Source organism: Limanda limanda, chromosome 21 (genome assembly GCF_963576545.1).
Source record: "Limanda limanda chromosome 21, fLimLim1.1, whole genome shotgun sequence".
Classification (NCBI taxonomy): domain Eukaryota; kingdom Metazoa; phylum Chordata; class Actinopteri; order Pleuronectiformes; family Pleuronectidae; genus Limanda; species Limanda limanda.
Genome location: NC_083656.1, coordinates 14642588 through 14669681, shown reverse-complemented (window position 1 = coordinate 14669681; position 27094 = coordinate 14642588). Strand labels below are relative to the sequence as shown.

At 42.8% G+C, this 27094-nt stretch overlaps 2 protein-coding genes across 2 annotated transcripts; both read left to right on the top strand.

Annotated features, from left to right (window-relative positions):
* The first annotated feature begins 534 nt into the window (after positions 1-534).
* csnk1e (casein kinase 1, epsilon) lies at positions 535-6807 on the top strand. The gene is made up of 9 exons (XM_061094949.1): positions 535-610; positions 692-802; positions 1700-1848; positions 4257-4485; positions 4649-4819; positions 4940-5088; positions 5179-5380; positions 5474-5619; positions 6775-6807. Exons 1-9 carry the CDS (start codon positions 535-537, stop codon positions 6805-6807), a joined length of 1266 nt encoding a protein of 421 aa, XP_060950932.1.
* A 3968-nt stretch (positions 6808-10775) lies between these two features.
* tmem184ba (transmembrane protein 184ba) lies at positions 10776-26080 on the top strand. The gene is made up of 8 exons (XM_061094948.1): positions 10776-11061; positions 14123-14356; positions 18205-18370; positions 21071-21161; positions 21360-21527; positions 21871-22040; positions 22127-22321; positions 23249-26080. Exons 2-8 carry the CDS (start codon positions 14147-14149, stop codon positions 23476-23478), a joined length of 1230 nt encoding a protein of 409 aa, XP_060950931.1. The 5' UTR covers positions 10776-11061; positions 14123-14146; the 3' UTR covers positions 23479-26080.
* The last annotated feature ends 1014 nt before the right edge of the window (positions 26081-27094 follow it).

Here is a 27094-nt window from a genome sequence, read left to right as displayed (position 1 = left end):
TGTTATACAACTCCACACTCGTTCTCTTTGCTCTCACCTTCTTCCCCCTCGTGCACCTGAGTGGCCCACATCGTCTTCTGGGATATAGCAGGATTTATTGTGCGATGACCCTAACTCAACGGAAGCAATGCTGATTAGGACACATGGGCTGTTGCGTTACATCTCGGGCACTTTTGCTTCTACTCGTGCGTTCAGGCACTTCATGGCTGGATGTGAGCAACGTTTCCTTCTTCCTAGTTCCAGTGAGGCAGCTCTCTCTCCGGCTGCACTATGTCACTGTTTTGGCTCAGTGACCTGCAGTGATTGCACTCTTTCACATCTCGTTGCCTGATTTTTGTTTTTCCAATTTGATTTTCTTCAAGGATACAGCCGCTCTATAAGGGCTCAGTCCAAAGTCTGCAGCTTTGCACCACATTGTCCTTCCACTCTATTGATCAGCAGTGATTGATGACAGCTTCTCTCTCTTGTGTGTTTGTGTGTTTGTGTCTGCATGTGTGCGTTGACCCCTTCAGTGAGTTGAAACACTAAGAGGCCATGGAGTTGAGGGTGGGGAACAAGTACCGCCTCGGGAGGAAGATAGGAAGCGGATCCTTTGGAGATATTTACCTCGGTGAGTATGTTTGGTGGTTTTTTGTGATAAATTTCAGTTTGTTGCTGCTGCTGCTGATGTGTTGGAACCTCCTCCCATCAGGTTCCAACATCGCTACTGGAGAGGAAGTAGCAATCAAACTGGAATGTGTGAAGACCAAACATCCACAGCTCCACATTGAGAGCAAGTTCTACAAGATGATGCAGGGCGGAGGTGAGGTGCACTAAAGAGTTTTTATTTAGAGGTTTGACAGGTTTACTACGAGTCACAGACAGGAAGTGAGGAGTTTCAGCTGCTGGAAGAGTCCAGAGGTATTTATAGCTGCTGATGAATGACAGTTGTTTAGGAGGCAGCTTAGGGCACGTGAGGTCACTTCAGGACAATGAGACACATCTTTGAAATTAAATCAAGGAATTTTTAGGGTTGTTATGAGACTTTATTCATACTCAGAATGGCTGTTGAGCGTTGTTTTAGTGTTATAATATTATAATGGTGGATTCAACAGAGATCAACTTTATTGCTCTTTAGAGAGAAAATTACATGTTAAAATACATGTTACAGCATCACTTTTACAGACAGATAGGTAATAACAAATAAAGCTTATTTATTTATTATACAACACATACATCATAGTAGCTTACACTAAGTAAAAAATCTGAAATCCAGTCGTTTAAAATTGTATGAATAATAAATACAATCACTTTTTTAGTGTTATACATAATCTATGTACAATGTATGCAAAATGCACTTTATATATTAATAATCCTCAACTATAAAATGTGTATGCAATTGAAATGGAATCAAACTATATATGATACCATTATATGTAATTACATATAAGGTCATATATAGTCTTAGCTTTGCTATTACCACTAACTATTACCTAAATATTACCGAAATAATGTTTTATATATACAAATGTAATATATAATCCTACTATACAACCAAACAGAGCAGCAAAGAAATAAACAGTTGGCTTAAAGTATATGATACATGGTTTAAAATAGCGGAAATAATAACCAAATAAAGCTAAAATAAATGTTTTTTATACATGATAAATAATGATGTAACTCGTCCTTGTGTTATGATGCAACAACCTCCTCCCAACAGTGGGAATCCCGTCCATTAAGTGGTGCGGAGCCGAAGGCGACTACAACGTCATGGTCATGGAGCTGCTCGGCCCGAGCCTGGAGGACCTGTTCAACTTCTGCTCCCGCAAGTTCAGTCTGAAGACAGTGCTGCTGCTGGCCGACCAGATGGTGAGACAGACTGACAGACTGCAGTCCACACACACACACACACACACACACAGGAGCAACTCAATACAATGCTCAATACTGATCTAATTGAGTCTCCATGAAGGGGTTCCTCAAAGTAGAAACTGAATTATAGATCCTTTAAAAGTCACAAATTAAATCATGCAATTCCAACTATACAGCCGACTACATTTTCACCTTTGTTTGCACACAATGCAAGTCAACCTCTGACTGTGAATTTACAGATCAAAAGAAAAAAGAGCATCCCTATTTGTAGACTAGAGCTAAATGAATTTGAAACCAGAGAATAATTTGCATCTAAACTCCCAAAGCTTTTTTCCTGGCTCCAGACAAAGCTCATCCCCCAACCAGGTCCGTCCCTTCAGCTCTGCTCCACCGTAAAAAGTCAATTCCAATCTGGGACATGGAGCTCGTCGAGGCGACTTAATCCTCGTCACATAGGTCAGCCTGTGGCGTCCTTTATGAGCGTTTCTTAATCCGTCATATGTCGTCCTATAGTCTGCAACTGGCACGTTTGTTCTTTTTGTCCCATTTTCTCTGGCCATTGTGACCTCGTTTCCTATCTCCTCCTCTCCTCTCCTGTCTCCTCCTCTCCTCTCCTCTCCTCTCCTCTCCTCTCCTCTCCTCTCCTCTCCTCTCCTCTCCTCTCCTCTCCTCTCCTCTCCTCTCCTCTCCTCTCCTCTCCTCTCCTCTCCTCTCCTCTCCTCTCCTCTCCTCTCCTCTCCTCTCCTCTCCTCTCCTCTCCTCTAACAGGCAATAACTAAGATTTGAATTGTCTCATAATATGAAATGACCCTCATATATCTGCAGACAGGCTGACGGGAGTTATTGATCAAGACCAATGTCTCAACTATTATTTCAACAGGCGATGAGAACCTGGCCTTTGAAACTGTCCCATAGTTTTGGAACAAACACTCAACAACAGTCTGAATATAGAGACACACATGCAGTGTTGCAACCAGTACAGACCAGTAGAGGGAATTGATTATCTGAAAGAAATAACTGATCAAAGTCTTCACTCATTTGAAAACCTTACGTTGTCAAATATGAGGTCGGTCAGTTTTCAATTTTAAACCAAACTGGGTGTTTTTTTATATATTAAAAACACAATTGTATATACTATACTACACTTTACTGCACTACATTGCTATATACTATAAAATACTATACTATACCACACCATACCATACTACACCATAACATACTACTTTACACCACACCACACAACACTACACCACACTTCAATACACTACACCATACTACACTAAACTACACTACACTACACCACACTACACTACACCACACCTCACCACACCACACTACACTTGACTTCATCAACTAGACTTCACAACACTACACCACACTACACTACACCACACTATACTACACTGCACTACACCACACTACACCACACCACACTGCACTGCATTACACCACACTACACTACACTGTACTACACCACACTACACCACACCACACTACACTACACTGCACTGCACTATAATACACTACACTGCACTGCACTGCACTGCACTGCACTGCACTACACCACACCACACCACACCACACCACACTACACCAAACTACACTTCACCACACTACACAACACCACACCACACTTCACCACACTACACCACACCACACCACACCACACTACACCACACTTCACCACACTACACTTCACCACACTACACTACACCACACCACACTTCACCACACTACACCACACCACACTACACCACACTTCACCACACTACACTACACCACACCACACTTCACCACACTACACCACACCACACCACACTACACCACACCACACCACACTACACTACACCACACTACACCACACCACACCATACTACACCACACTACACCACACCACACTTCACCACACTACACCACACTACACTACACTACGCCACACTACACTTGACTAAGCTCAAAGTCTGCAGTAAATGGAGCTTTTCTCCTCAACAGAAAACGGTAAAGCAAGAGCTGAGGCCAACATTTCCTACATGCACTGAAGCAGTTGACCACTCACAACTGAGTGGGCCAGCTGGACCAATCAGAGCAGAGTAGGCTTGATCAGGAGGCAGGCCTTAAAGGTACAAGAGCTAAGACCATGAGTTTATCTTTCAATTCTGTCAGCTTTGAGGCCGCCATTTTTAGGAAAGCGCTGGTGTATCATAAAAATGTGATTGTGGCCTGGCTTATTCAAGTCTCTGTAAGGTGGACGTTCACAGCACACTGTCCTGGAACAACCCAAGGGCTGAATAATAGCATTTTCTTATGAATTGCATATATTGCATTTCCTGTGGGGTACAACATGCAAGACCACCATTACTCTTCTTTATCCAAACTAAATCCTTTTTCTTGTCTCACTGCTGCAGATCAGTAGGATTGAATACATCCACTCCAAGAACTTCATCCACAGAGACGTGAAGCCCGATAACTTCCTGATGGGGCTCGGCAAGAAGGGTAACCTGGTCTACATCATCGACTTCGGTCTGGCCAAGAAGTACCGCGATGCCCGGACGCACCAGCACATCCCCTACCGCGAGAACAAGAACCTCACCGGCACCGCACGCTACGCCTCCATCAACACCCACCTGGGCATTGGTAAGACGGCCCACACAGAGGTTGGCCCAGATGTTCTCTTGTTCCCTTCTCTCTTTCTGTCTCCTTTTACATGTTGTTTTGGTCTCCTTCTCTACCTTTTCTTCCCTCGCAAACTTTTCTGCAATATCATTCTCTCCTCTCTGTTGTGTGTTTTCGTCCACAGAGCAGTCGAGACGAGATGACCTGGAGTCCCTGGGCTACGTTCTCATGTACTTCAACCTGGGCTCTCTGCCCTGGCAGGGGCTCAAGGCTGCCACCAAGAGGCAGAAGTATGAGCGCATCAGCGAGAAGAAAATGTCCACCCCCATTGAGGTGCTCTGCAAGGGATACCCCTGTGAGTCAAGAGTTTGCCAACAATAGGATCTAGTACAGAAAACACATTCTTTCCGGTAGGCTCGACACCTCACCTGTCTTTGCTTAAAATCCACTTATCGCTCTCTCTTATGTTTCCCAGCTGAGTTCTCAACTTATCTGAATCTGTGCCGCTCGCTGCGATTCGACGACAAGCCAGACTACTCCTACCTGAGGCAGCTCTTCAGGAACCTCTTCCACAGACAGGGCTTCTCCTACGACTACGTCTTTGACTGGAACATGCTGAAGTTTGTGAGTGTCCTGCTTTCGCAAAGTGATTCTAGCTTGGATGTTAAAAATCTTACCCTCCTTTCACAATTTGACCGTTTCTCTGTGTTGCAGGGGGCCAGCCGGACTGCAGAGGATGGAGAGCGGGAGAGGAGGGAGGGAAAAGAAGGGGAGGAGCGAGCAGGAGGAGGCCAGAGAGGAGCTGGAGGGCGAGCTCTGCCGCCTGGTCCGAACCCGTCGGCAGCGAACAGAGTCCGGAACGAGACAGACGCTGCTGCTCCGTCCAATCCGGCTACGCGTGTCGTGCAGCAGTCTGGTCAGCATGGTGTTTGGTTTCAGAAGTTTGGAAGTAACTGTGAAAAACTGCATCAAGTTTTTATCTCAAGTGTCTGTCTTCATATGTGCGCAGGTAACCGCTCGCCTCAGGCGGGGAGAGCAGAACGAGCCGAGCGAGAGAGGAAGGTGGCCATGAGGCTCCATCGCGGGGCCCCGGCCAACGTCTCCTCCTCTGACCTCACTGCACGCCTCGACCAATCACGCATCACTGCATCGCAGGTAGGAAAACACTGTCACCTGACACGTTCTGGGAGACGCTGTTGTACGATGAGTTGGTGCCTTACGTGTGCATTAGGAAATACATTCAAATCTGTAGCATCAACTCACCCTCATAAAACACTGTGCAGGCAAACACTCCTCATCAAACGCACACAAATGTGTCCTGAATGCATCCTGAGATCTGATCACAGTCAGAGGTGATCTAAGGTGCATGTGACCACATTCTTTTCACTGTATGAACACAAAATGAATGGTCGCCTACTCAACTGATTTGTTTGTGGACAACGACACAATATAAACACTGTCAACTAAATAATGATTCAAATTTTTTTCAATTGGGTAGAATCTTTCTTCACACAGCTCATTGATGCATTCAGCCCCCTCATGTCTCCATTCTCTCACTCTTTTTCTCTATCTCTCACTCACGCTGACACAAAGACACACATCTGTAAACTCAGACTATGTGAACACATCAAATGCTTGTTTATTTTTAAATTCAGCCGGGAAGTGAGTTGTGGTCACAGGAGACACATTCAGGATGCGTTTTAATATCAGGGGTGAACAGATCTCTCTGGACAGATAGTTATACCAGGTCCGAACTCACCAACTGTGTCTCAAAAAGTGAAGCCCAAACGTCTTGAACGCCATCTGGTGGCTGGCTGCAGTATTGGTCATAAATCCTGCCTCCTCCATGTTAGTTGATGGGACATTTGGCTAGTTCTTATCACACTGGTGCATGTGTAAGTGTTCGTGTTTCCAGTCACTTTGCTTTTAGTGCCAGCTGAGACTGACTCACGATTGGTTGTGAGCATGTATTGGCATGACCTCACTACCTCTTTATTCTCTTTATATACAGTCTATGGTCCAAACCTTAAATCGCTTGCTATGCTTTTGTTTCTTTGTTGGTGTACCTGTCCCCCTACATGATTTTTTGCAAATATAGCAGCAACTCTGGTGAGAGGAAAACCCCTGTGAGACTGCGAAAAGATAACAAAAGCCACATTCTGTCCACAAAGAACTGAAGTCAGGTCAGGTAAATGCTCAGGGTGTGGACATGGCAGAGTTTAAATGGTAAATACGTGGTGTTCTTCAGGTGTCTGCCTGTCGTCTCTCTTTGTGCTGCTTCAAGCTTCTCATCTTTCTCTCCATACTCAGGTCAGTGTGCCATTTGAACATCTGGCAAAGTGAGTTCATCCTGGCTGGTCTGCAGGTCAGCGGCAGGTATGGACACGCATGAGACACACACACACACACACACACGCACGCACGCACGCACACACAAACAAAGAGAGAGGGAGAACATGCCTAAACAGCCATCCAAGTCTTTTGTCCTCAATGACCCCGAGCTAGAGAGAAACATTTGATATTCAGCTAAGTAGTTAGCAGAATATCAAAGTTAACAGCTTTAGCAACAATAAGATATGAAATAAAGATGAGGTGTTGCTTTAAAATAACTAGAAAAAAAAACAGGAAAAGAGATGTGTGTTGTGTTGTGTTGTGATTTGAACAGTAAAGGTGGCAGAGAGGAACCTAATGAATGTACATTTTCATTCCACAAAATAACTCCAAGATATCTAATAGAAAATTGACCACAGGATGTTTTATACAAAGATCGATGAAGATTCTAAGATTTTTTTTGAACTGTTGCCAAATAACAATCTAAAACAATGAAGTTAATCTGAGTTTGTATATTTCACCTTAAGAACAAGCGTACAGATTTGAAAATGTTGGCAGCTGCACTTTCTCCTTCAGTTGACTAAAAAACTAACTTTTCTCTCCCTTGTTTTCTCGCTTGTGCTCCAGCAGCTGCAGGGTATCAAATGTACCCCTTACTTTTCAAACGGATGAATGAAACATGAATGAGTGGAGGAGCAAGAGGAGGAGGCTCTACGGGGACGAGGACGATCCGTGTGTGTGTCAGTTCTGTTGGAGCGTGCCAGCAACACGCTGACATGACCATGACTCTTGGCTGGAACTGCTTTTTTGTGGTGCGGCTGGAGGAAAAGACGGGATGAAACAACACACAGGTCCCGCCTCTTCTTCACTCACACTCACCTGCCCATCGACTCAGAGGCTCAAACTGCAAAAAAACTAAAAAGAAACATCAAAGTGCACAAAATGGACTAAATTTCAATTATTCTGTGGTTTACATGAAAAAAATAGAAATCTACTATCAACCTGCTAATGTTTGAGAGCGACATCTGCTGCTTACGATGACTATTCTTGACTATTAATGAATATATACACAACTACGGAGAGGAGAACAAACATAAAGTGTATTTAGGCCTTTAAATGACAAGAGAATGCTTAAACATGGACGCAGGAGGAGATGAGACGGAGGGGACAACTGAATCTGGAGCAAGGCTGCTTTTCGTCAGTGAATGTCGCTGTCTGTCTGTGTCTGTGTGTTATTGTCTTCAGTATTCATCTTCAGCTTTCCTTTAAAGAGTCGCAGTAAAGGAGGGACAGAGGAGGAGAAGGTGAGCGTAGCTAAATTCTCCACCTTTCAGTTGAAAGCTTGTCTCAACGGAGGCGAGACTGACGAGGAACAGATGATGTATGAATGTAGAAGAAAAGTGCGAGAAGAGGAATAAGACGGCTTTGAGTTGAGGACAAGACCAAGGGACGGTCTCCAGGATTGTTCGATGTGACGAAGCCTCAGTCCTGCTTGTAACTCCGGGTGATGAGAAGACGTTGTAAGATCTTGGTGCCCAACATCTCTGGTGTTACATTTGTAATTTTTCGTTTACGTTTGCATTTTTCTTGTTTTATAAAACCTGTAAAAATATGTAGATACCTTTTGGCAGAATGTGACAGATTGTGAAAAGATGAGGCTGGAGAGAAGAGTACTGTTGACCTCCTGAGAGCCCTGGAGCCAAGTGTGAAACAATTACCTTTAGAGTCTGCCACGAGTGTGTGTGGGTTTGTCTGTCTGTGTGTTTTGGTTTTCCAATGTGGCAAGGCAATGACAGAAAGGTTGTCGCTAATATTTTGGCCCAGACCTGTCAGGACGGACAGATGTCACCGAGGAGAAAGGAGCTGACTGATGTCCTGTACATTTCTTTACCATGCTTCAACTTTATTACTATGATATTTGTGTATATTTTCTGAATCAATAAAAAAATATATACACAGCCTATACAGACTTCTGATTGTATGTTTCACTTGATGGTGACATATTTACTCATTCATAGTTTTAGTGCAGAATTTAGTTATTTGATTGCCTCCGCCAAGGAGATTATAGGTTTTGTTAGGTTCAGGTTGTTGTATTCAAGATTACAGAAAAAACAACTGAACAGATTTTCACAAAATTTGGTGGAAGGATGCGATATGGGTCAGAGAGCAATCCATTAAATTTGTATCCGGCTCCAGATTGCAAGATTTCAACATTCTCACCATTTTGCCTTTTAATTCAAAGGGAATGTTTGGCCTTGGCGAAGATATGTGCGTTTAGTTTAGTTGTACTCTAAGATTTTTATTTGAGAATGTTATCTTACTTTAACCTTATTGATTTAATGTTGAATTTCGAACATGATGAGTAACGCCTGTGTTTACCGGCTGGTTCATGTCAAAATGGCTGCGGTGAAAAGTTCTATTAACGACAGTATAGTTTTCCATGGGGGCCATGTTCCATTTAGCTTTAGTAGTCCCAGTGCTCTGATACTGAACAATATTAGTTCAACTGCCCGACTTACCAACAGAGCACTGTAATGGCACCTGCAGCCATCATCATTAATTTTAATATGACATCACAACAATATTTTATGTTCTGTAAATGTTATTTTTCTACATTTTGGCAGCAAATCAACTTATATGGTGAAATACCATTGTGTTTCTTTATTTTCTGCTGTGCTATCTTATTTGTTTTTTGTAATTTGCCGTCATATTTTGTTATTCATGTGATAGTTAGTTCTTTGGGCCCAGTAATGCCACCATCCCAGTTGTCCTGTTCCATGGCAGCCCCACACTGTGTGTATATATACATATAACTGATATATGCAGATAGCACTGAGGTAACCCCCCCACCTGCCTGGCTCAGATTTATTCTAAAGTGTATTATAACATGACCGGGTTTGACTTTTTGTGTCTAGCATCCATTTAAGTTGGCATCGACATAATATATATTTATGTTTTTTTATTCCTGTTTATGCCTTTAACACGTCCTCATCATTTAGCACTCGAAGTGCAAAAAGCCGCTCATGAGTAAACACCACAGATTGACTACATCAGTAAGAGGGGGTGTATACAACCTAACCCATAACTCTATAAGAGCAGTGTTAACCTTTACCCGGCAACTCATATGATCATGTGCTCTGAAGAGCAATGAAAAAGGATCAGGTGTCATCAGTTATGATGTTAGGCGCTTCTGAAAGTTGGACTTAAGTTTACACTTACTAAAGGGAAACATTTGACAGCTTCACTTGAGACTCTACTATTTAGATATGATTGTAAAATAATGGTAATTGGTTTTTGAGTGATGATGTCAGCACTTCAGCAACTTCATTCAATCCATAACTCACAGTTTTACAAACAATAAAAAACATCAAATTTTTGGATTATTATAGAGATGTTTTAAATGAAGCCCCAGAAATCAAATTAATTGATATATTCTTATGTCTTAATTAACCAAGATTTGTATTCAGTTGTGATTTTCTTTTAAAATCAACAATGTTCTTTATAGATATATAAGAAGCTGCAGAAGGGGTGAGATTACATTGTTTTGTACACAACAAAGAGGTCTGTACAAAGTGCATTTTTTCCCCTCGTCACTGTTTGTAAATAATTCTTTTTTCTGTTTATTTCTTAAACTTGTTTGTTTAATGTCTCTTTTTTTATTTACATTTTCGAAATAAATACAAGTGAATGAATGTATAATTTTCCTAGCTATAAACTGTGTTGTTCATTGTGGTTTCTGTTCCTGACGTAATGTGGAACAACTCTAGAAAAACAAAAACAAAAAAATTGTTGTTCCAGTCGGGATTAATTTTTCCGATTATTCCAACGGCACATGAATGCACTCTTGTTGCTTGACCAATGACTGACCCGCGCATGCTCACAGCGCTTTGCGTAAACCGGCGTGTGATTGGCTGAGGCGGCTCGTCCTCTCAGAGGAGGCGGGGCCAGTGTGAGCTGCAGTTAATCCCATGTAGGACCGCAGAGCACTGACGGGACTCGGCGTCTGTAACTGCACAAACTCCGACTAGTGAAGTTAACGGACAGAAAAATAGACTTTTAATGACTCCGCAGAGTTTAACACGAAACACACAAACTTCCAGCGGGGGGGCCGGTGTGTGCGGGGGACGCAGGGGCTGACGGGAAAGATCCACCTGGATGTCCGGGGAGCAACGGTGAACCAGAGTAACAGTTCCAGGCCGATTGTGGGTTATTTATGGTCGCGAGTTTGTCCTGTGGAGGATTTCGAAGCGGCGGCTTATTAACCAGGTGAGTGGGGGGGCACACCACAAGGACACTTCGAATTCACACCGACACACACTCACTCACACCGACTCACAAGTGTTGTGTTCCTCCGCGAACACACGATCCTCTGGGAGCTGAACGGTGAGTTGTGGGTTTCACTTCCAAACCAGTCTCCCGCAGGCTGAACTCACACAAAATCACTGTTAACGGAGGAAAAACACACTGGACTCGGGTGTTTGTGTGTTTTTCTGCTGAATTAATCCAGTTGTTGTTGCTCCCTGATAATCCAGAGTGTCTGTGAACCTCATAATGACTTATTATGTGTGATCAACCCACCCTGAACCCATCACCCCTTCCCATCTGCTGCTCTGCTTTATTACTGCCCCCTGCCCCTCTGATGTATTATTCCTCTGTGTGTGTGTGTGTGTGTGTGTGTGTGTGTGTGTGTGTGTGTGTGTGTGTGTGTGTGTGTGTGTGTGTGTGTGTGTGTGTGTGTGTGTGTGTGTGTGTGTGTGTGTGTGTGTGTGTGTGTGTGTGTGTGTGTGTGTGTGTGTGTTTGTTGTGTGACCCTTTTTGCCTTTCAAACACACAGATGTCCTTTCGCTCCACAGCATCAGCATCATGTCACTGGTATTGTATTTGTGTGTGTGTGTGTGTGCTGATGCCTTCACTTCTCCATATTCACATGTGGATTTGCTGATTGCTGGCAAACACACACACACACACACATAGTTTTGTCTCCATGATCTCAGAGGAAATAACATTGATTACCTGGTGACTTTCTCTAAACATAGTTACTGCTTGCCTAACCTAAACCTAAATCACGTGTCTACCTAAAACATCCAATGGTTTACATTATGCGGACTTGCCTTTTGTCCCTATAAGGAAGACAGGTCCCCATAATGTGACTGTAAACAGATATAGGTCCCCACAACATGACTAATACCTTGACCACACACACACACATAAACATTACTCTTCTTACTTTCACATATTAATTCATGAAAACAACCTCATTCATTTATCCATATCACCAAATTCAATTACTTTTCCTTAACACAATCAGTTTTTTTGAAGAAACTGAATGGTATGTATGTGTTTGGGGGGGGATTGTAGCATAATGTCCACCCGTCATTGTCTGAACTATTTGTTCTGTGTCCAATGTGACTTTCAATCGCCACTCTGCCTACGAGACATAATAGGTGTCACCTGTCAATCAGTGGCCATTTTTTGGACTCCTTTATTGTTGCAATCTCTGCCTGTGTTTTGCATCCCCCCCCCCCCCTCACTTCATGGATACAACATCAGGGTCTCTGTCTCCCCCCTCCCCAAGCTTGAAAGCAACTGTCTGTCAGCGTACAAGAACAAACGCACCCTGAGGAACATGGCCGTGTCATCGTACAGACTCTGACACGCTGCTTATGCAACGTATCTTCTGGCCACTTCCAGGCCGGTCACATCAGAAGCCGGGGACACAGAAGCTTTATGTGACGCGTTTGGTTCATCGCCACGTGGATTTGGTCACAGTGTAGGCTGCTGGTTCGTGTGTGACTCACTGGTCAGATCTGAAAAGACGAGGTGGGAAAATGCACCAGGTCGCAGTAAACCACATTGATCATTATTTATATCAACAATTTTAAGTTTAAAGATTGATTTTGGCTCCAGAGTGAAAGTGGTGCTTGTATCCCCCTTATGAGCAGAGAACAACATATTACAAATTTGAGGTAGATTATCATGTGTTAAACATCACTGGGCTATATCATGTGATGGAAATTCATCTTGAGATTTGAAATAATGAAATTCTCAGACTTGAGTTGCTTTCTTTTATAATAATAAGCTCTGCAGAGTTTATACAACAAGTATGCTCAAAATGGAACAACTGGCCACAAGTTCACAAAAGCCAGAACTCATACAAAGAGGCGTAACATAAGAGATAATATAAAAAAAGACATCAAAGACATGAAAGACATGAGATCATCAGCTATGTCTTATCTGCTGTGTCCGTCCATCCGCGGTACCAGTTGGAATAAAAACATCACCAAATAAGGGTTCCATCCTGTCAGGTAGACAGTATCACAGCAGTGAGACACCTAGTAAGGAGATTTCCACTACCGTAGACACTGGTCAGTGGAATTTTCCATAACAATCAATATATACTGAACTTCAGTTATATGGCTATTGATGAAAATGATATTGCAATCATTATTTGTGTCATTTATCACAGGGCCCCATTGACAACACTACATTAGGTTTGGTTTTTAATTGATGGCATCAGTTATGGAAAAACAAATGGTATTTTATTTTAGATTTAACCATCCTACCAGGAAGAATCACTGCAGCCTCCAAAGACCAGAATGCACTGCAGCTTTTTGTTTATTTCAAGCTCACACGCTGCACTTAAAACAGCAAAAAATAAATGTGAGGGTATATTAGCTGGCAGTAGTCAGATAGCATTCTGGCAGATTTTTGCTCTATATAGAGTAACACTAATGCTATTGTATTGTATATTGCAATCATTATTTGTATCACAGGGCCCCATTGACAACACTACATTAGGTTTGGTTTTAAATGATGTCTTCAGTTATGGAGCAAACAATTTAGATTTTGCCCCAAGACCATCCTACCTGGAGGAATCACTGCAGCCTCAAAATACCAGAATGCACTGCAGCTTTTTGTTTACTTCAAGCTCACACGCTGCACTTAAAACAGCAAAAAATAAATGTGAGGGTATATTAGCTGGCAATAGTCAGATAGCATTCTGGGAGATTTTTTGTTCCATATAGAATAACACTAATGCTATTGTATAACTATCGCTCTCACATTCTTGACTCGTAGTGAAATGTTGATTTACTATGTGTCTATGTTTGTCCTCTATCTGGCTTCCTATCTCAGATGACACATGGCATTGACCACGTAGACAGTGGGATCTATAGTCCAGGTGGATGATTACCGGTGGATATGGATGTTCATACTTGCTGGATGTGTCACAGAGGTTTTACTGTTTGAAAAGAAGTTGGTACGCATGCATGCACTGAAGGTCCCTTGGCTGTTGTGTGATCTGTTCTGTTCTCTGTGTCCCTTCCAGATGTTGAGGCCGTGAAGGCGAGACATGCTGCTGTCAGAGAGACTGGGAGAAGACTCTCCGATGGCCGCAGTGCCTGCCCCCCCGCCCACAGCGGCCCCGATGGGCCCCAACATCTCGTGGCTTCCCGAAGACCCGCTCCTGACCCCAGAGCAGCCCATCTTCCTCATGACTCCTGCAGCTCAGGCTGTGTCGGGCTTCTTCGTGTGGACGGCGCTCATCCTCACCTGTCACCAGGTAACGACTTGCAAACAGCGGGGGGAGGGGGTTCCAGCATCAGGCTGTTATTCCAACTTTAAGAGTGCAAAAAGTTGTACTTATCCAAATGTTGAGGTCTGACTTAGCAGACGGGGTTTCTTGAAGACGGGTTGTAGCAGGTGCTTGTGTGTGCGTATGTGTGTGTCGCTTAATGCACAGGCAATGTGATCCTTATACATCTGCTCAGCACCAGAGAAGGGCACGGGGTTGCATGGCAACATCCCTCAGCAGGTGTTTGTGAAACCGAGCGTGAACCCACAGGAAGGGGAAACCTGATCCAGGTGGATGAAGAGCTTGTACTAAATCTGGGTGGAAAAACAAAATTAGTTTTTCTCCACACATTCCAGGGAGGTGATATGATTTATGAATCGTTAACATCAGTGACACCGACAGAAAGGAGACATAAGTGACGAATAAATATTTCATGATTATCCCCAAGTTTATCTGGACCTGCGTAATGTAAACACACTTTGAGGTCTTCAACGTTTTTCAGGCCAAGGACCCCCAAACAGGTGGAGAGATGGAGCAGGGACCCCCTACTATATATATTGCATAAAATTGTGTTTTATATTAAACTGGACCTAGTGCCATGTTCAACATAACTACCGTGATATTGTGCATTCAATACTAAGCTATTCAAATATTACACGGGTTCATGTATTCATGTTTTTAATTTAAACATGTGCACGGTACAGGGTAGCCATGCCACTGCCATTTATAAACATACAGTGGGTACGGAAAGTATTCAGACCCCTTTAAACTTTTCACTCTGTTTCATTGCAGCCATTTGCTAAAATCTAAAAATGTTTATTTTATTTCTCATCAATGTACACTTAGCACCCCATCTTGACAGAAAAATGTAGAAATTTTTGCAAATTTATTAAAAAAGAAAAACTGAAATATCACATGGTCATAAGTATTCAGACCCTTTGCTCAGTATTGAGTAGAAGCATCCTTTTGAGCTAGTACAGCCATGAGTCTTCTTGGGAACGATGCAACAAGTTTTTCACAACTGGATTTGGGGATCCTCTGCCATTCTTCCTTGCAGATCCTCTCCAGTTCCATCAGGTTGGATGGTGAACGTTGGTGGACAGCCATTTTCAGGTCTCTCCAGAGATGCTCAATTGGGTTTAGGTCAGGGCTCTGGCTGGGAAAGTCAAGAATGGTCACAGAGTTGTTCCGAATCCACTCCTTTGTTATTTTAGCTGTGTGCTTAGGGTCATTGCCTTGTTAGAAGGTGAACCTTCGGCCCAGTCTGAGGTCCAGAGCACTCTGGAAGAGGTTTTCTTCCAGGATATCTCTGTACTTGGCCGCATTCATCTTTCCTTCAATTGCAACCAGTCGTCCTGTCCCTGCAGCTGAAAAACCCCCCCATAGCATGATGCTGCCACCACCATGTTTCACTGTTGGGATTGTATTGGGAAGGTGATGAGCAGTGCCTGGTTTTCTCCACACATACCGCTTAGAATTAACGCCAACAAGTTCAATCTTGGTCTCATCAGACCAGAGAATCTTATTTCTCATAGTCTGGGAGTCCTTCATGTGTTTTTTGGCAAACTCTATGCAGGCTTTCATAAGTCTTTCACTGAGGAGAGGCTTCTGTCGGGCCACTCTGGCATAAAGCCCTGACTGGTGGAGGGCTGCAGTGATAGTTGACTTTGTGGAACTTTCTCCAATCTCCCTATTGCATCTCTGGAGCTCAGCCACAGTGATCTTTGGGTTCTTCTTTACCTCTCTCACCAAGGCTCTTCTCCCACGATTGCTCAGTTTAGCTGGACGGCCAGGTCTAGGAAGAGTTCTGGTCGTCCCAAACTTCTTCCATTTAAAGATTATGGAGGCCACTGCGCTCTTAGGAACCTTGAGTGCTGCAGAAATTATTTTGGAACCTTGGCCAGATCTGTGCCTTGCCACAATTCTGTCTCTGAGCTCCTTGGGCAGTTCCTTCAACCTCATGATTCTCATTTGCTCTGACATGCACTGTGAGCTGTAAGGTATTATATAGACAGGTGTGTGCCTTTCCTAATCGAGTCCAATCGGTTTAATTAAACACAGCTGGACTCCAATGAAGGTGTAGAACTATCTCAAGGAGGATCAGAAGAAATGGACAGCATGTGAGTTAAATATGAGTGTCACAGCAAAAGGTCTGAATACTTATGACCATGTGATATTTCATTTTTTCTTTTTTAATAAATTTGCAAAAATATCTACATTTCTGTTTTTTTCTGTCAAGATGGGGTGCTGAGTGTACATTGATGAGAAATAAAATGAACATTTTTGATTTTTGCAAATTGCTGCAATGAAACAAAGAGTGAAATATTTATAGGGGTCTGAATACTTCCCGTACCCACTGTATATCTTGCATACAAAACTGAGCTATTAAAGTAATTCACAGATTCATGTTTTTATTTTAAACATACATGTAGAAGAGACAGTGAATCCTCATCTGTGGATGGCACACATACTCCCACATTAGTGAGATGTCGGACCCTGATGGGTAGCACACAACTTATCTAATCTGGGATGTATGGAGGTTGTCAGGCAGAGGGTCAAATCAGCCTCACAATATGTTGGATGCATGTTAATGTGTATTGAAAGACAATTAAATTTGTGAAAAAAAAAATTATAAAAAATTTAAAAAAGTGTCTAATCAACCAAAGATTTCGCGGACCCCCTGCAGTACCGCCGCGGACCCCCTAGGGGCCGCGGACCCCCTGTTGAAGACCTCTGAATTAGAGTTTTTGATAGATCTGTTCCAGCTGAACCTGTAGACTCTGCTGCTCTCGTGTTGAGGTTTTTAAATGATTGTTTATACATAATATTTTCCACAGTTGTAGTTTCACACTCAAAGCTGCAGTTGCTAGGATTTCCAGAGAGGGAGGGGAAGAGAGCATGAGAATACAAATACAACTTCCTGTCCCCTCCTTGCCTTTCCACTGAACTCCACTGCTGTCTCCAAAGCCCCTCCCTGCGCCGACAGGAGAGTAACCACAGCAACCAGAAAAAAATAATGAGACCGCCTCAGCATTTCCCAGTGACGTATTCAGTAACTTTGGGAATAATAAAAAACAAGCTATCGTAAGCCAGACTGTTTCATCACGGTAACACGAGAGCTTCTGCCGGTAATTACATGTGAGTGAGCAGTGATTGACGCCTGCTCAGACACTCCTTCTGCCTCTGATTAGTGATTTACCTGCCTCGTGTACCTCTATCAGATCACAGTGACAATTATAGCAGCAGTAAGAACAAATGTGTTTAGTAATATTCCAACACAACAACAATCTTTCAAAGTAACGAAGCTCCAAATTAAATTTGCAGAAATTGCTTTATGTGTGGCCAGGAAATGTAGAGCAATGACTTGGATGTCTGATTCTCCGACTCTCATAGACAGATGGTCAGTGGAAATGAACAGTTGTATTCCTCTTGAAAAGATTACTTATAGTCTCAGAAAGAAATATAAGTTATTTTTGAAAATCTGGCAGACTTATTTGGAGTACATGGATACACCACCAACGGTACCATAGGTCTGTAACTATTTGGAGCTCTGAATTACATTATGTACTGTGTCATTGCGGTATTTCTCTGTGATGTGTCACCCTATGCACCAACTTTTATTTTTTGTTTAATTTTTTTTTTTTCTCTCTTTGGGTGGGGGTAATTATTTATTTAATTAGTTTTATTTCATCTATGTGTGTATTTATTTTATTTTGTTATGTAATTTTCTGTAATGTTTAATGTATTATGCCCTGCATTGTGAAAATATTTGGAAAAATAAAACATTACGAAAAACAATCTTTCAAATTTTAAGACGTCTCCTCTGTCTGTTCCAGATCTACATGCATCTACGTTTCTACAGCTCGCCCAAGGAGCAGCGCCACATCGTGAGGATCCTCTTCATCGTCCCCATCTACGCCTTTGACTCCTGGCTCAGCCTCCTCTTCTTCACCAACGACCAGTACTACGTGTACTTTGACACCGTCAGGGACTGCTACGAAGGTAAGGACGGGCTTTTGATGTACAATGATACAGACAACAGGATAAAAATAGTTGACCTGCTTTGACAGAAAAGTGCACGAGAACAACTCTTGCCTCAAGCTTTTTGCACACAAAAAAACAAAGCCACTCCTCTGTATGTAAACTGCACCAATACTGCCATGTTTAGTAGTTTGTATTCCCACCTATTATCCATCTTGGCTGCAATGCTGGTGTCTTATGGCACACCAGGATGTATTGAGTTAACAGACTTTTAATGGCATTTCTTCTGCTAGAGGTTCAAATCCAACTCATTTTGGGAACTCTTCCAGCTGACTTGCTGAAACACATTTTGATCAGATTAGATTGGAGATGAACAACGCGTCCGTTCATCCTAAATAAGATTCCAGCCACATTCGCACTAGGAATGTATATAAGTGTCCTCTCGCCCTTATTAGATTCCTGCGTTTTAATGTCGTACTGTGATTTTGTATTTACCCATTTGATGATATGTAAGTATGATTGACTGATTTCTCTGAATCACAGGACAGAATATTAGTCCATACAAACCGTTTTTTATAGAAAGACAGATATTAGTTTTCAGTTATCTGAGTCAATGTGTGTGGAATCGAGCAGTTGGGATGTAAACATAGATCATTGTTTTACTGCTCACCATGGCTCCGGTTAGAATATGGATGATGTTTATTTGTGTCGATGGATGATACAGACATAACAAAAGCTGCCTGGTTCCGCTCTCTAAATTTGAAGCAGAAGGTTGTGACAGGCAGCTGCCTCCGCTCCCCCCCTCTATTTTTCTTTCTGTCTCTCTCTGTCCTCTGTCAGTTGTGACGTTTAGGATAGAAATAGACGCCACGTTGTGACACTTCCCACGCCGGCGAACTGATTATGTCAAATGCAGTCGGATGTTGAGTGGGGGGGGAGCACTCAACGCATGGTTGTGCTTGTGGTTGGAAACGTCGTGAGTGTCAGTGGTCGTCATATCACTCCCTCAGACAGATGCCTCTCCTCCTTATTTTCTTTTTCTTGTTGTCCTCACTTGGCACCATCCTCTGTTCACTCCCTTTTTTCCCCTTCTTACCCTTTGTCTCCTCCTCCTCTCCTCCTCCTCCTGTTGCCCTTCCCTCCCCACCGCCCTCCGGAGCCCTGCCTCCATCCTTTCCCTCAGCAGGGATGGCCGACCTGTTGCATGGCAACTGCACTCACAAATCTCCCTCGTCCACTGAAATGGCTGCATCAGATAATGAGTTTCTCTCAACCAAACTTGCTTGCAAAGTTAACGTCCTCATTGTATGTAAGCCTACTGTATCACCGTGGCAACAAACAGTGCTGACGGGGGTCCTTGGGGAGGAGTGAGGGAGCACGATGGTAAACAGCTGAGACACAGAGGGCTGAACTCAGATCAGCTCTCGTCACTCAGATCAGTGCAGGAGCTGCTGGGTGTAGTCAGTGAACTGTCTTGTGTGGCAAGTGTCTGACATCAGGCAGGAGACGTGTGTTTGTGTGTCTGTCTCACAACACCACAAACACTTAATCTTCACACACAGGCCCAACATATTGTATATCCCATTTTCAAAACTGCCAAATCACAATCACCTTATTTTACCTCACATGCACAGTCACACACAAGCACATCCTCCCTGGGAGAGTGTGTGTCAACATGGCCGCCCACACATACAAATAGAGGAACAGTCTGCTCCACGGGGGTTAACAGGATTAACCTGCTTTGCTTTTTTATGAGTGTCTCGTCGTCATCAGCCTCTCACTGAAGTAGCACAGAGGGGAGATAATCCACTGACCACAAGAGACCGTCAGTCACATGAGGAAAGGTGTCTGTCTGTGCATGAGCTTGTTCAAAATAACTCCACAAATCATAGTAAAATGTTCTCCCAGCTTGGTATGAATATTATTTATGAGTTTATCTCAGATAAATGTTTAGAGCAGATTGGTCAAGGTGAACAAAAAGATGATCTAAAAAACGCATTTTCCACAGTATCTCTGCAAATAATAAAGACAATATACAATTGACATTGATCAGAAGATTATTTAAATTGTGGACTGAACGCATCTTTTCTTATACAAAGATTTTTTTGACCAGTGAAAAATTACAGTTTCGGCCTCCTGGTAAAGAGCAATTAATAGAAAGTCAATTTTAAAATGATCACAGAAGAAGCATTTGAAATCACAGACTTAAACTTAATATTAACCTCCACCAAGGAGGTTATTTTTCAGTTGTTACGTTGTTTGTTATTTAGCAGGATTATGCAAAAACTACTTGAAGGATTACCACAAAACTTGGTGGAGGGATGTGGTCAGGAATCTTGATGAAAATTTGAGACATTTATGGGTTGGTTTGGCCGAGTGTGTGTGCAAACCAATCCAGTGGATTTAAACTTGGGTAAATAAGGGGTGTAGGCTTTTTCCAACAGCTGTATGGTAACAAGGGCTCAGCTAGCACCACTGAGTAGCTGAGAAACCTTAGCTACGAGTCTTGTTTTAATTTAAGGGGAATGTTTGGCCTTGGCAGCCGTACGCGCTCTGAGTCTGTCATGTCGTCTGTCTCATGGTGGGAAACTATTACAGTAACATGTACTGCCACAACAATCCAGATAATACCCTGATTTGTTCAAGGCAAACATGGCAAATAGAAGTGATGCCTGCTAAGAGATTATAACAAACAATCTCTCTCTCTTTGTTTTGCTGTAGCCTTTGTGATATACAACTTCCTGAGTCTGTGCTACGAGTACCTCGGAGGAGAGAGCGCCATCATGGCTGAGATCCGAGGGAAACCCATCGAGTAAGTCTCCTGCAGGAGGATTCCATTTCAAAAACCCTTCTCAACAATAACTGTTTGTCACCAAGCAAGAAGTTATAATGCATATATTAATTTTGTCTATCCTGGTGCTGCAACTCTGTTAATTCCCTACAGACATCAGAGATGACTCGTGTTACTTCCGCTGCTGCAGTCGCAATAATCTGAGCTTTGTCCCGTCAGGTCCAGCTGTATGTACGGCACCTGCTGCCTGAGGGGGAAGGCCTACTCCATCGGCTTCCTGCGTTTCTGCAAGCAGGCCACTCTGCAGTTCTGCGTGGTCAAACCGCTCATGGCCGCGGTCACCGTCGTCCTGCAGGCCTACGGCAAATACAAGGACGGAGACTTCGAGTAAGTTCTGGAGCCAAAAGGCAGGAAGAAGGTCCATCGATGAAACCTGGATTCAGTTTCAGCTACATTTACAGTAGTGGAGTTGAGAAGAGAGAAGTTTGCACCTACTGACCACCAAAAAAAAACAAAAAACTGATGGATTACTCCTTTTAATCGTTTAATTAATTAAATGTCCCAGACTGATCATCACCTCCTCCCATAATCAGTTCAGTTTAAGACTTTAATCTCTAATGGGACATATAGGATTTGAGCCTGACCTATAACTACGGATAATAAAACTCAATTACCAAAACCTCGTTAAAAACATTAACACCCCTCTCTCTAACTTCTTCTGTTTCCACAGCGTTGCCAGTGGTTACTTGTACGTCAGCATCGTCTACAACATCTCCGTCAGCCTGTCTCTGTACGCCCTGTTTCTCTTCTACTTCTCCACGAAGGAGCTGCTCAGCCCGTACAGCCCCATGCTCAAGTTCCTCATGGTCAAGTCGGTCATCTTCCTCTCCTTCTGGCAGGGTAAGTGAAAAACCATTGTGAACAATGCGAATATCCCATGAAGCGCTGTGAGCTCACTGGTATCATCTCTATCCCTCTGTGGTCAGGCATGCTGCTGGCCATCCTGGAGAAGTCCGGCGCCATCCCTCAGTTCAACTCGCTGGAGCTGTCCCTCGGCGAGGGCACGGTCGCCGCCGGTTACCAGAACTTCATCATTTGCATCGAGATGTTCTTCGCGGCGCTGGCCCTGCGACACGCCTTCACCTACAAGGTCTACATGGACAAAAGCCTGGATTCACAAGGTGAGAAGAGGCCTGGGACAGGAAGTGTGATCTCTGACCCCTTGTGTGGATTTTGTTCTTCACGTCCCTCCTTTTTAAAAATACAAAACAACCCCTTTATTCACTTTCTCTTCAATCTTCTCTTTTCTACCTCACTCACACTAATGGGTGGAGTTTCTTCCCCCTGTTTGTACACATGAATCTTCATTTCTCTCTTGTCTCTCTCTGCTGCATCATGAAGGACCTGTTCTGAAATACGGAGAGTTTGGTACGTTAAATACTGATGACCTTTACTCCTCAACCTCCCCCGTTTTTTATCCATGCTACTTTTTTTTAGCTGCTTATGTTCCTCTCGGTTGTGTTTTTTTTTTTTATTACCTGTAACTGTTATATCTTTCCATTTTGCCTTTTTGTTCTGACAAACCAGTCTCATTCCTTTCTGTCTTAAATCCCTCTACATCACTGTGAACCCCTTTTCCCTCTCTCCTTCCTCTATTTACATCACATCCTCTCTCCCTCTTTTAATTCTTCCTTTTCCCATAATTTCTCTTTCCCCTACGCTCTCCTTTTGTCTCCCTCTAAACCCCTGATGCCCCATTCCTCTTCTCTCTCTATTTGTTGTCCCCTCTTCTCCTCTGCCAGCCTTTTGTCCCTCCAATAAATCATTCCTCCTCACACTCCCACTTTTGGAGATTCCTTTTTCCATTTTCTTTCACACATTGCCTTCTCTCCTCCTCCACCAATCTTCCTTGCTTCTCAATTTGATTCCACCATAAATCCACCCATGCTTAATGATTTCCCCTCTTCTAAATCACCCCTTCGCCTCTCCCCATCCTGTATGTTTCTTCCTCTCACTATCCTTCTCTTCCCTGTCCCTCTGCCTTTAACCCTTTTCACAGTCTTTCTTTTTCCTCCCTCTGACTCTCTGGTGTTGTCTTCCTCCCGCAGGCCGCCGTGCCCCCATGAAGAGCATCTCCAGCAGCCTGAAGGAGACCATGAACCCGGGCGACATGGTCCAAGACGCCATCCACAACTTCTCGCCGGCCTACCAGCAGTACACCCAGCAGTCGACGCTGGAGCAGGGGGCCCCCCCACCCGTCTCCCGCACGCAGAGCGCCGTCAGCGCCCGAGGCGACACGGAGAAGACGCTCCTGCTCAGCTCTGATGACGAGTTTTAAACCTGCACAAACGGGCCGTGGTCATTTCGAGCTGAATCTCATTCAGACTGATGTTTTAATGGCAGATGGTACTGGGTCCTCCTGTGCAGCTGGTCCTCTGTAGTGTGTGATCGATGGAGTCATGTGTTTTGTTTTTACTTGTTTTTTGGGACTGTTGATGAACTTAAGGACATTGTTGCGTACACATTTCTGTAGCCACACCTCTCGAGCAATTGATTTTGATGGAACTCTGAGCTGATTTTGTGTTAAAGCCACCGGCCACAAAATACACAGGGTTGATTTTGATTCACACTTATATATTTGACTTCAAAACAGAAGCTTGGGGAAGTTTAACTGCACATTTCAGCTCAGACTCGTTTTCCTTCTGTCAGATGTGTTCAAAGAGGTTTTCTGGCTAAGTCACGTTTTACTCCAGTCATGAAAATACTTGAATAGTTGAGGGTTTTTTTTAAAGGGAAATGGAAAATATTAAAGTTTAAAACTTTTACTTTGATAAACTCAAAGAATATTTAGATATTGATTAACATGAACTTGATACATAAGTTGCTTTGCAAATATATATTTATGTGCTTCAAACAGAAGCTGTTGCCATTGTTGTGGTATTTACGTTACGTATGATATACAATTAATGAAATGTGATTGTGTGTTTTTTTGGATTTTAAGGGACGTCCTTCCCTGCAGTGAGGGATTGGATTTAGAGGGAAACTTGGTTGGAAACATGGATCAATTTTGTTATTGATATTGGAACAGATAAGAGTGAGGCAGAGCAGATTATAGATTATACCGTGCATCTGCTCCAGTGGGCAGCAAGAGTGAAGGGCAGCAGCAGAGGGGTAATTGGGACGTTATTTAAAACGGCTGGGATTAAAGCTGGAGCTGGTTCCCTCAGACAGTCGACCTCTGCAGGCCTGAATGTAGGTTAACAGATCGAGGGGAAAACAGTAGAAATGTAGGGTAACACTAACTTCAGCTGCTTGTTCTCCATACAGGAACAATATTATAGGAACTGAGCTGCAGTACCGAGGTCCCACAGTTAAACGTGCTCAACCAATCAAGATTTAGCCTCCACTGGCCATTGTTGACATCACCAAAATCTTTAACACCCCCTGGAGAGCATTAAGATACACAAGATAAAACTTCCTTGTTGATACCTTCAAACTTACCAAATAGCTTCACAAGTTAAAACAGACACTAATTACGCACATACACAGTCATTGTTTTGCCCCAAATGTCACCAGGGGCTTTTGTATGTCTGAGTTATTGAGTGGGAAGTTTTAAAAAAATCCCCCAACATCTCAACCTGATACTTCTGACTGGATATGTAAGAAGTTATTTAATCTGTCCACATGAAGTGAGTGTTCGGTGTTTGTCCTGACCCTCCCACTGTGGTGACCTCTTTGTTTGCCAGGAAAGTTTCAGTATTTTAAGTTGTTTTTGCCCTTTAGCTTCACTACATTTATTTGCACATTATATTGTTCTTATTCATGAGAGATGATATATTTAAAAGCTAAAAAGACACACAAATGGGGTATTCTGATGTCAGGCAGTCAATATAACAGTTAAAAATATCAAGTGCATGAACTTGTGTTTCTTTTTCCTGCTGCTTTTATTCTCGTCCACTTTTCTTTTTTTTTCTTTTAATTTCACCGCAGTCAGAGTGGGTTATTTTTTAACTCATAATTTGAGGTCTTGACTCATCTGAATGAGTCATAGCAAGTCTGCCGACGTGTTTACTGTAACTACTTTCACTTCTCGGTTGTAGCTCTGTATGGACACCAGGGGGCTGTGTGGAGTAGACAGGAACACAGCCACTCTTATCAAAACTCTAAGCTTAGTGCATGTACAGCAGAAGAAAAAAAGCTTTGTCTGATGGCCAGTCTTTTACTTTCATCTCTGATCATTATTGTGTGTTTGTGTGTGTGTGTTTTCAGCTGAGGCTCAGGTCTCAGACTCTGGGCATTGGTCCTTTTTTATTTCTACTTCTGTTCGACATAACATTAATTTTAAATCAGAAGGATGCCACGTTTGTGTGAGTGAGCCAGAGCCCAATGTTTTAAGCATTGCTGAGTGCTTTCTTATTATCCCCTTTTGGGAGTTAAAACATTTAACATTAAAGATAAATTAATTATTTATGTGCTTCTTCATGTTTTGACACAGATATTTTCCTCTGCTCTCTCCTATTATGGTAGAAATAATGATACAAACCAATTAGATGCAAGTTTGGTTTTGTTTGTTGCACTGCAGCTGCTAAAGGCAAGTTTCCCTTAAAAACAAAGCAAAGCAGATAACATGTCTCCCCCTCACTGCACTTTGAACGCCATACTCGCTCTCACCGGACGAATACATGAGCATCGCTGAGAAAACGCTGTCGACCTTTGTTGTAAATACACTTGTTAGTGCAGCGTGTTGAAGACCGGGGGAGACACAAAGTCCTGGTTTTGTATTTTTATTTCACAACTGTGTTTTTATTTGAGCAATTTGTTGAATTTTGGTTTCTAGTTCTTTGTAAATATAAAAGCTGCTCATGATGTTACTATGTCATGTCTAATGGATGAATATTGGAAGAAATAATAAATGATATTTAGTCTGGTATATAAAGTAACCCCTTGTTTTTTTCTAATATATTCAGTGTCTGATTCACATCCTTTGAACTCACTGTTCACCAACTGGTGACTGTGGCTCCAGAGGGTCGTCCACCCAACCTGAAGGTCTGTAGTTTAGCCCTGACAGAGAATGAATAGTTGTGTAATAGACAAAGTGTAGTTCTGTTTGAATGTGTGTTTAAATTTGTGAATGCTGATTGTTTGACAACACTGTAAAAATTATATATAAAAACAATCCATTTAACATTACTAAATAGATCAAAGAGCCACAGTCTTTCACATGAGGAGCCTGTTGAAAAGCTGTATCCCGTCTTCTAGTAAGAAATGCTTTACAAAGCAAAGGCAGGAAAGGTCTAATGGCAGGATCGGGTTGCATTATGGGAAATGTAAGATACTGCGTTTTATTGTTCAGCTCATACTGGAGGTTAATAGTTTTACTGCTGTTTCTGCTGCATTGTTTGCTAGATTTAAAGGTCCAGTGTGTACAATTTAGTGACATCTAGTGGTGAAGTTGCCTGCTGCAGGTGAATACCCTTCATCTCATCCCCCTTCCAATCATGAAGGAGAACCTAATGGTAGCCTTCAGCTGTCATAAAAACCTTTTTGGGTTTTTTAATGTTTGTCCTGTCTGGGCTACAGTAGGGAGGACCCGCCCCCAATATAAATAATAAAGGGTCATTCTGGTAAAGAAAACAAAAAAAAACAATTCATACAAAATTTTGATAACACACCAGTGAAAACATCACTAGGAGTATATTTTATATAAAATTTCTGCCTAAATCTTACACACTTTAAGTTGTAATGTTTTAGGTCCCCTGCCTTTCTGACAGTGTAGCACTAAAGTGCTCATTTAAGTTTTTCTATGATGGTCCCTTGAAAATCACATTGAGGGAAGATTGTTGTGTCCTCTGCTGTCTGTTCTGTCCCCATGCCCCAATTCAAACTAACCTAGACTGCCATATTATTTTCCTAATTTCACATGTAGCTTTTAATAATTACACCAGAGACCAACA

Excerpts from the sequence above, each read along its gene's own strand:
- csnk1e (XM_061094949.1), top strand. The coding sequence starts at position 535 with ATGGAGTTGAGGGTGGGGAACAAGTACCGCCTCGGGAGGAAGATAGGA. Across the intron at positions 1,849-4,256 it reads TGCTGCTGGCCGACCAGATG|ATCAGTAGGATTGAATACAT; the intron begins GTGAGACAGACT and ends TCACTGCTGCAG. Across the intron at positions 4,820-4,939 it reads GCTCTGCAAGGGATACCCCT|CTGAGTTCTCAACTTATCTG; the intron begins GTGAGTCAAGAG and ends TATGTTTCCCAG.
- tmem184ba (XM_061094948.1), top strand. The coding sequence starts at position 14,147 with ATGCTGCTGTCAGAGAGACTGGGAGAAGACTCTCCGATGGCCGCAGTG. Across the intron at positions 21,162-21,359 it reads ATCCGAGGGAAACCCATCGA|GTCCAGCTGTATGTACGGCA; the intron begins GTAAGTCTCCTG and ends TTGTCCCGTCAG. Across the intron at positions 22,322-23,248 it reads CAAAAGCCTGGATTCACAAG|GCCGCCGTGCCCCCATGAAG; the intron begins GTGAGAAGAGGC and ends TTCCTCCCGCAG.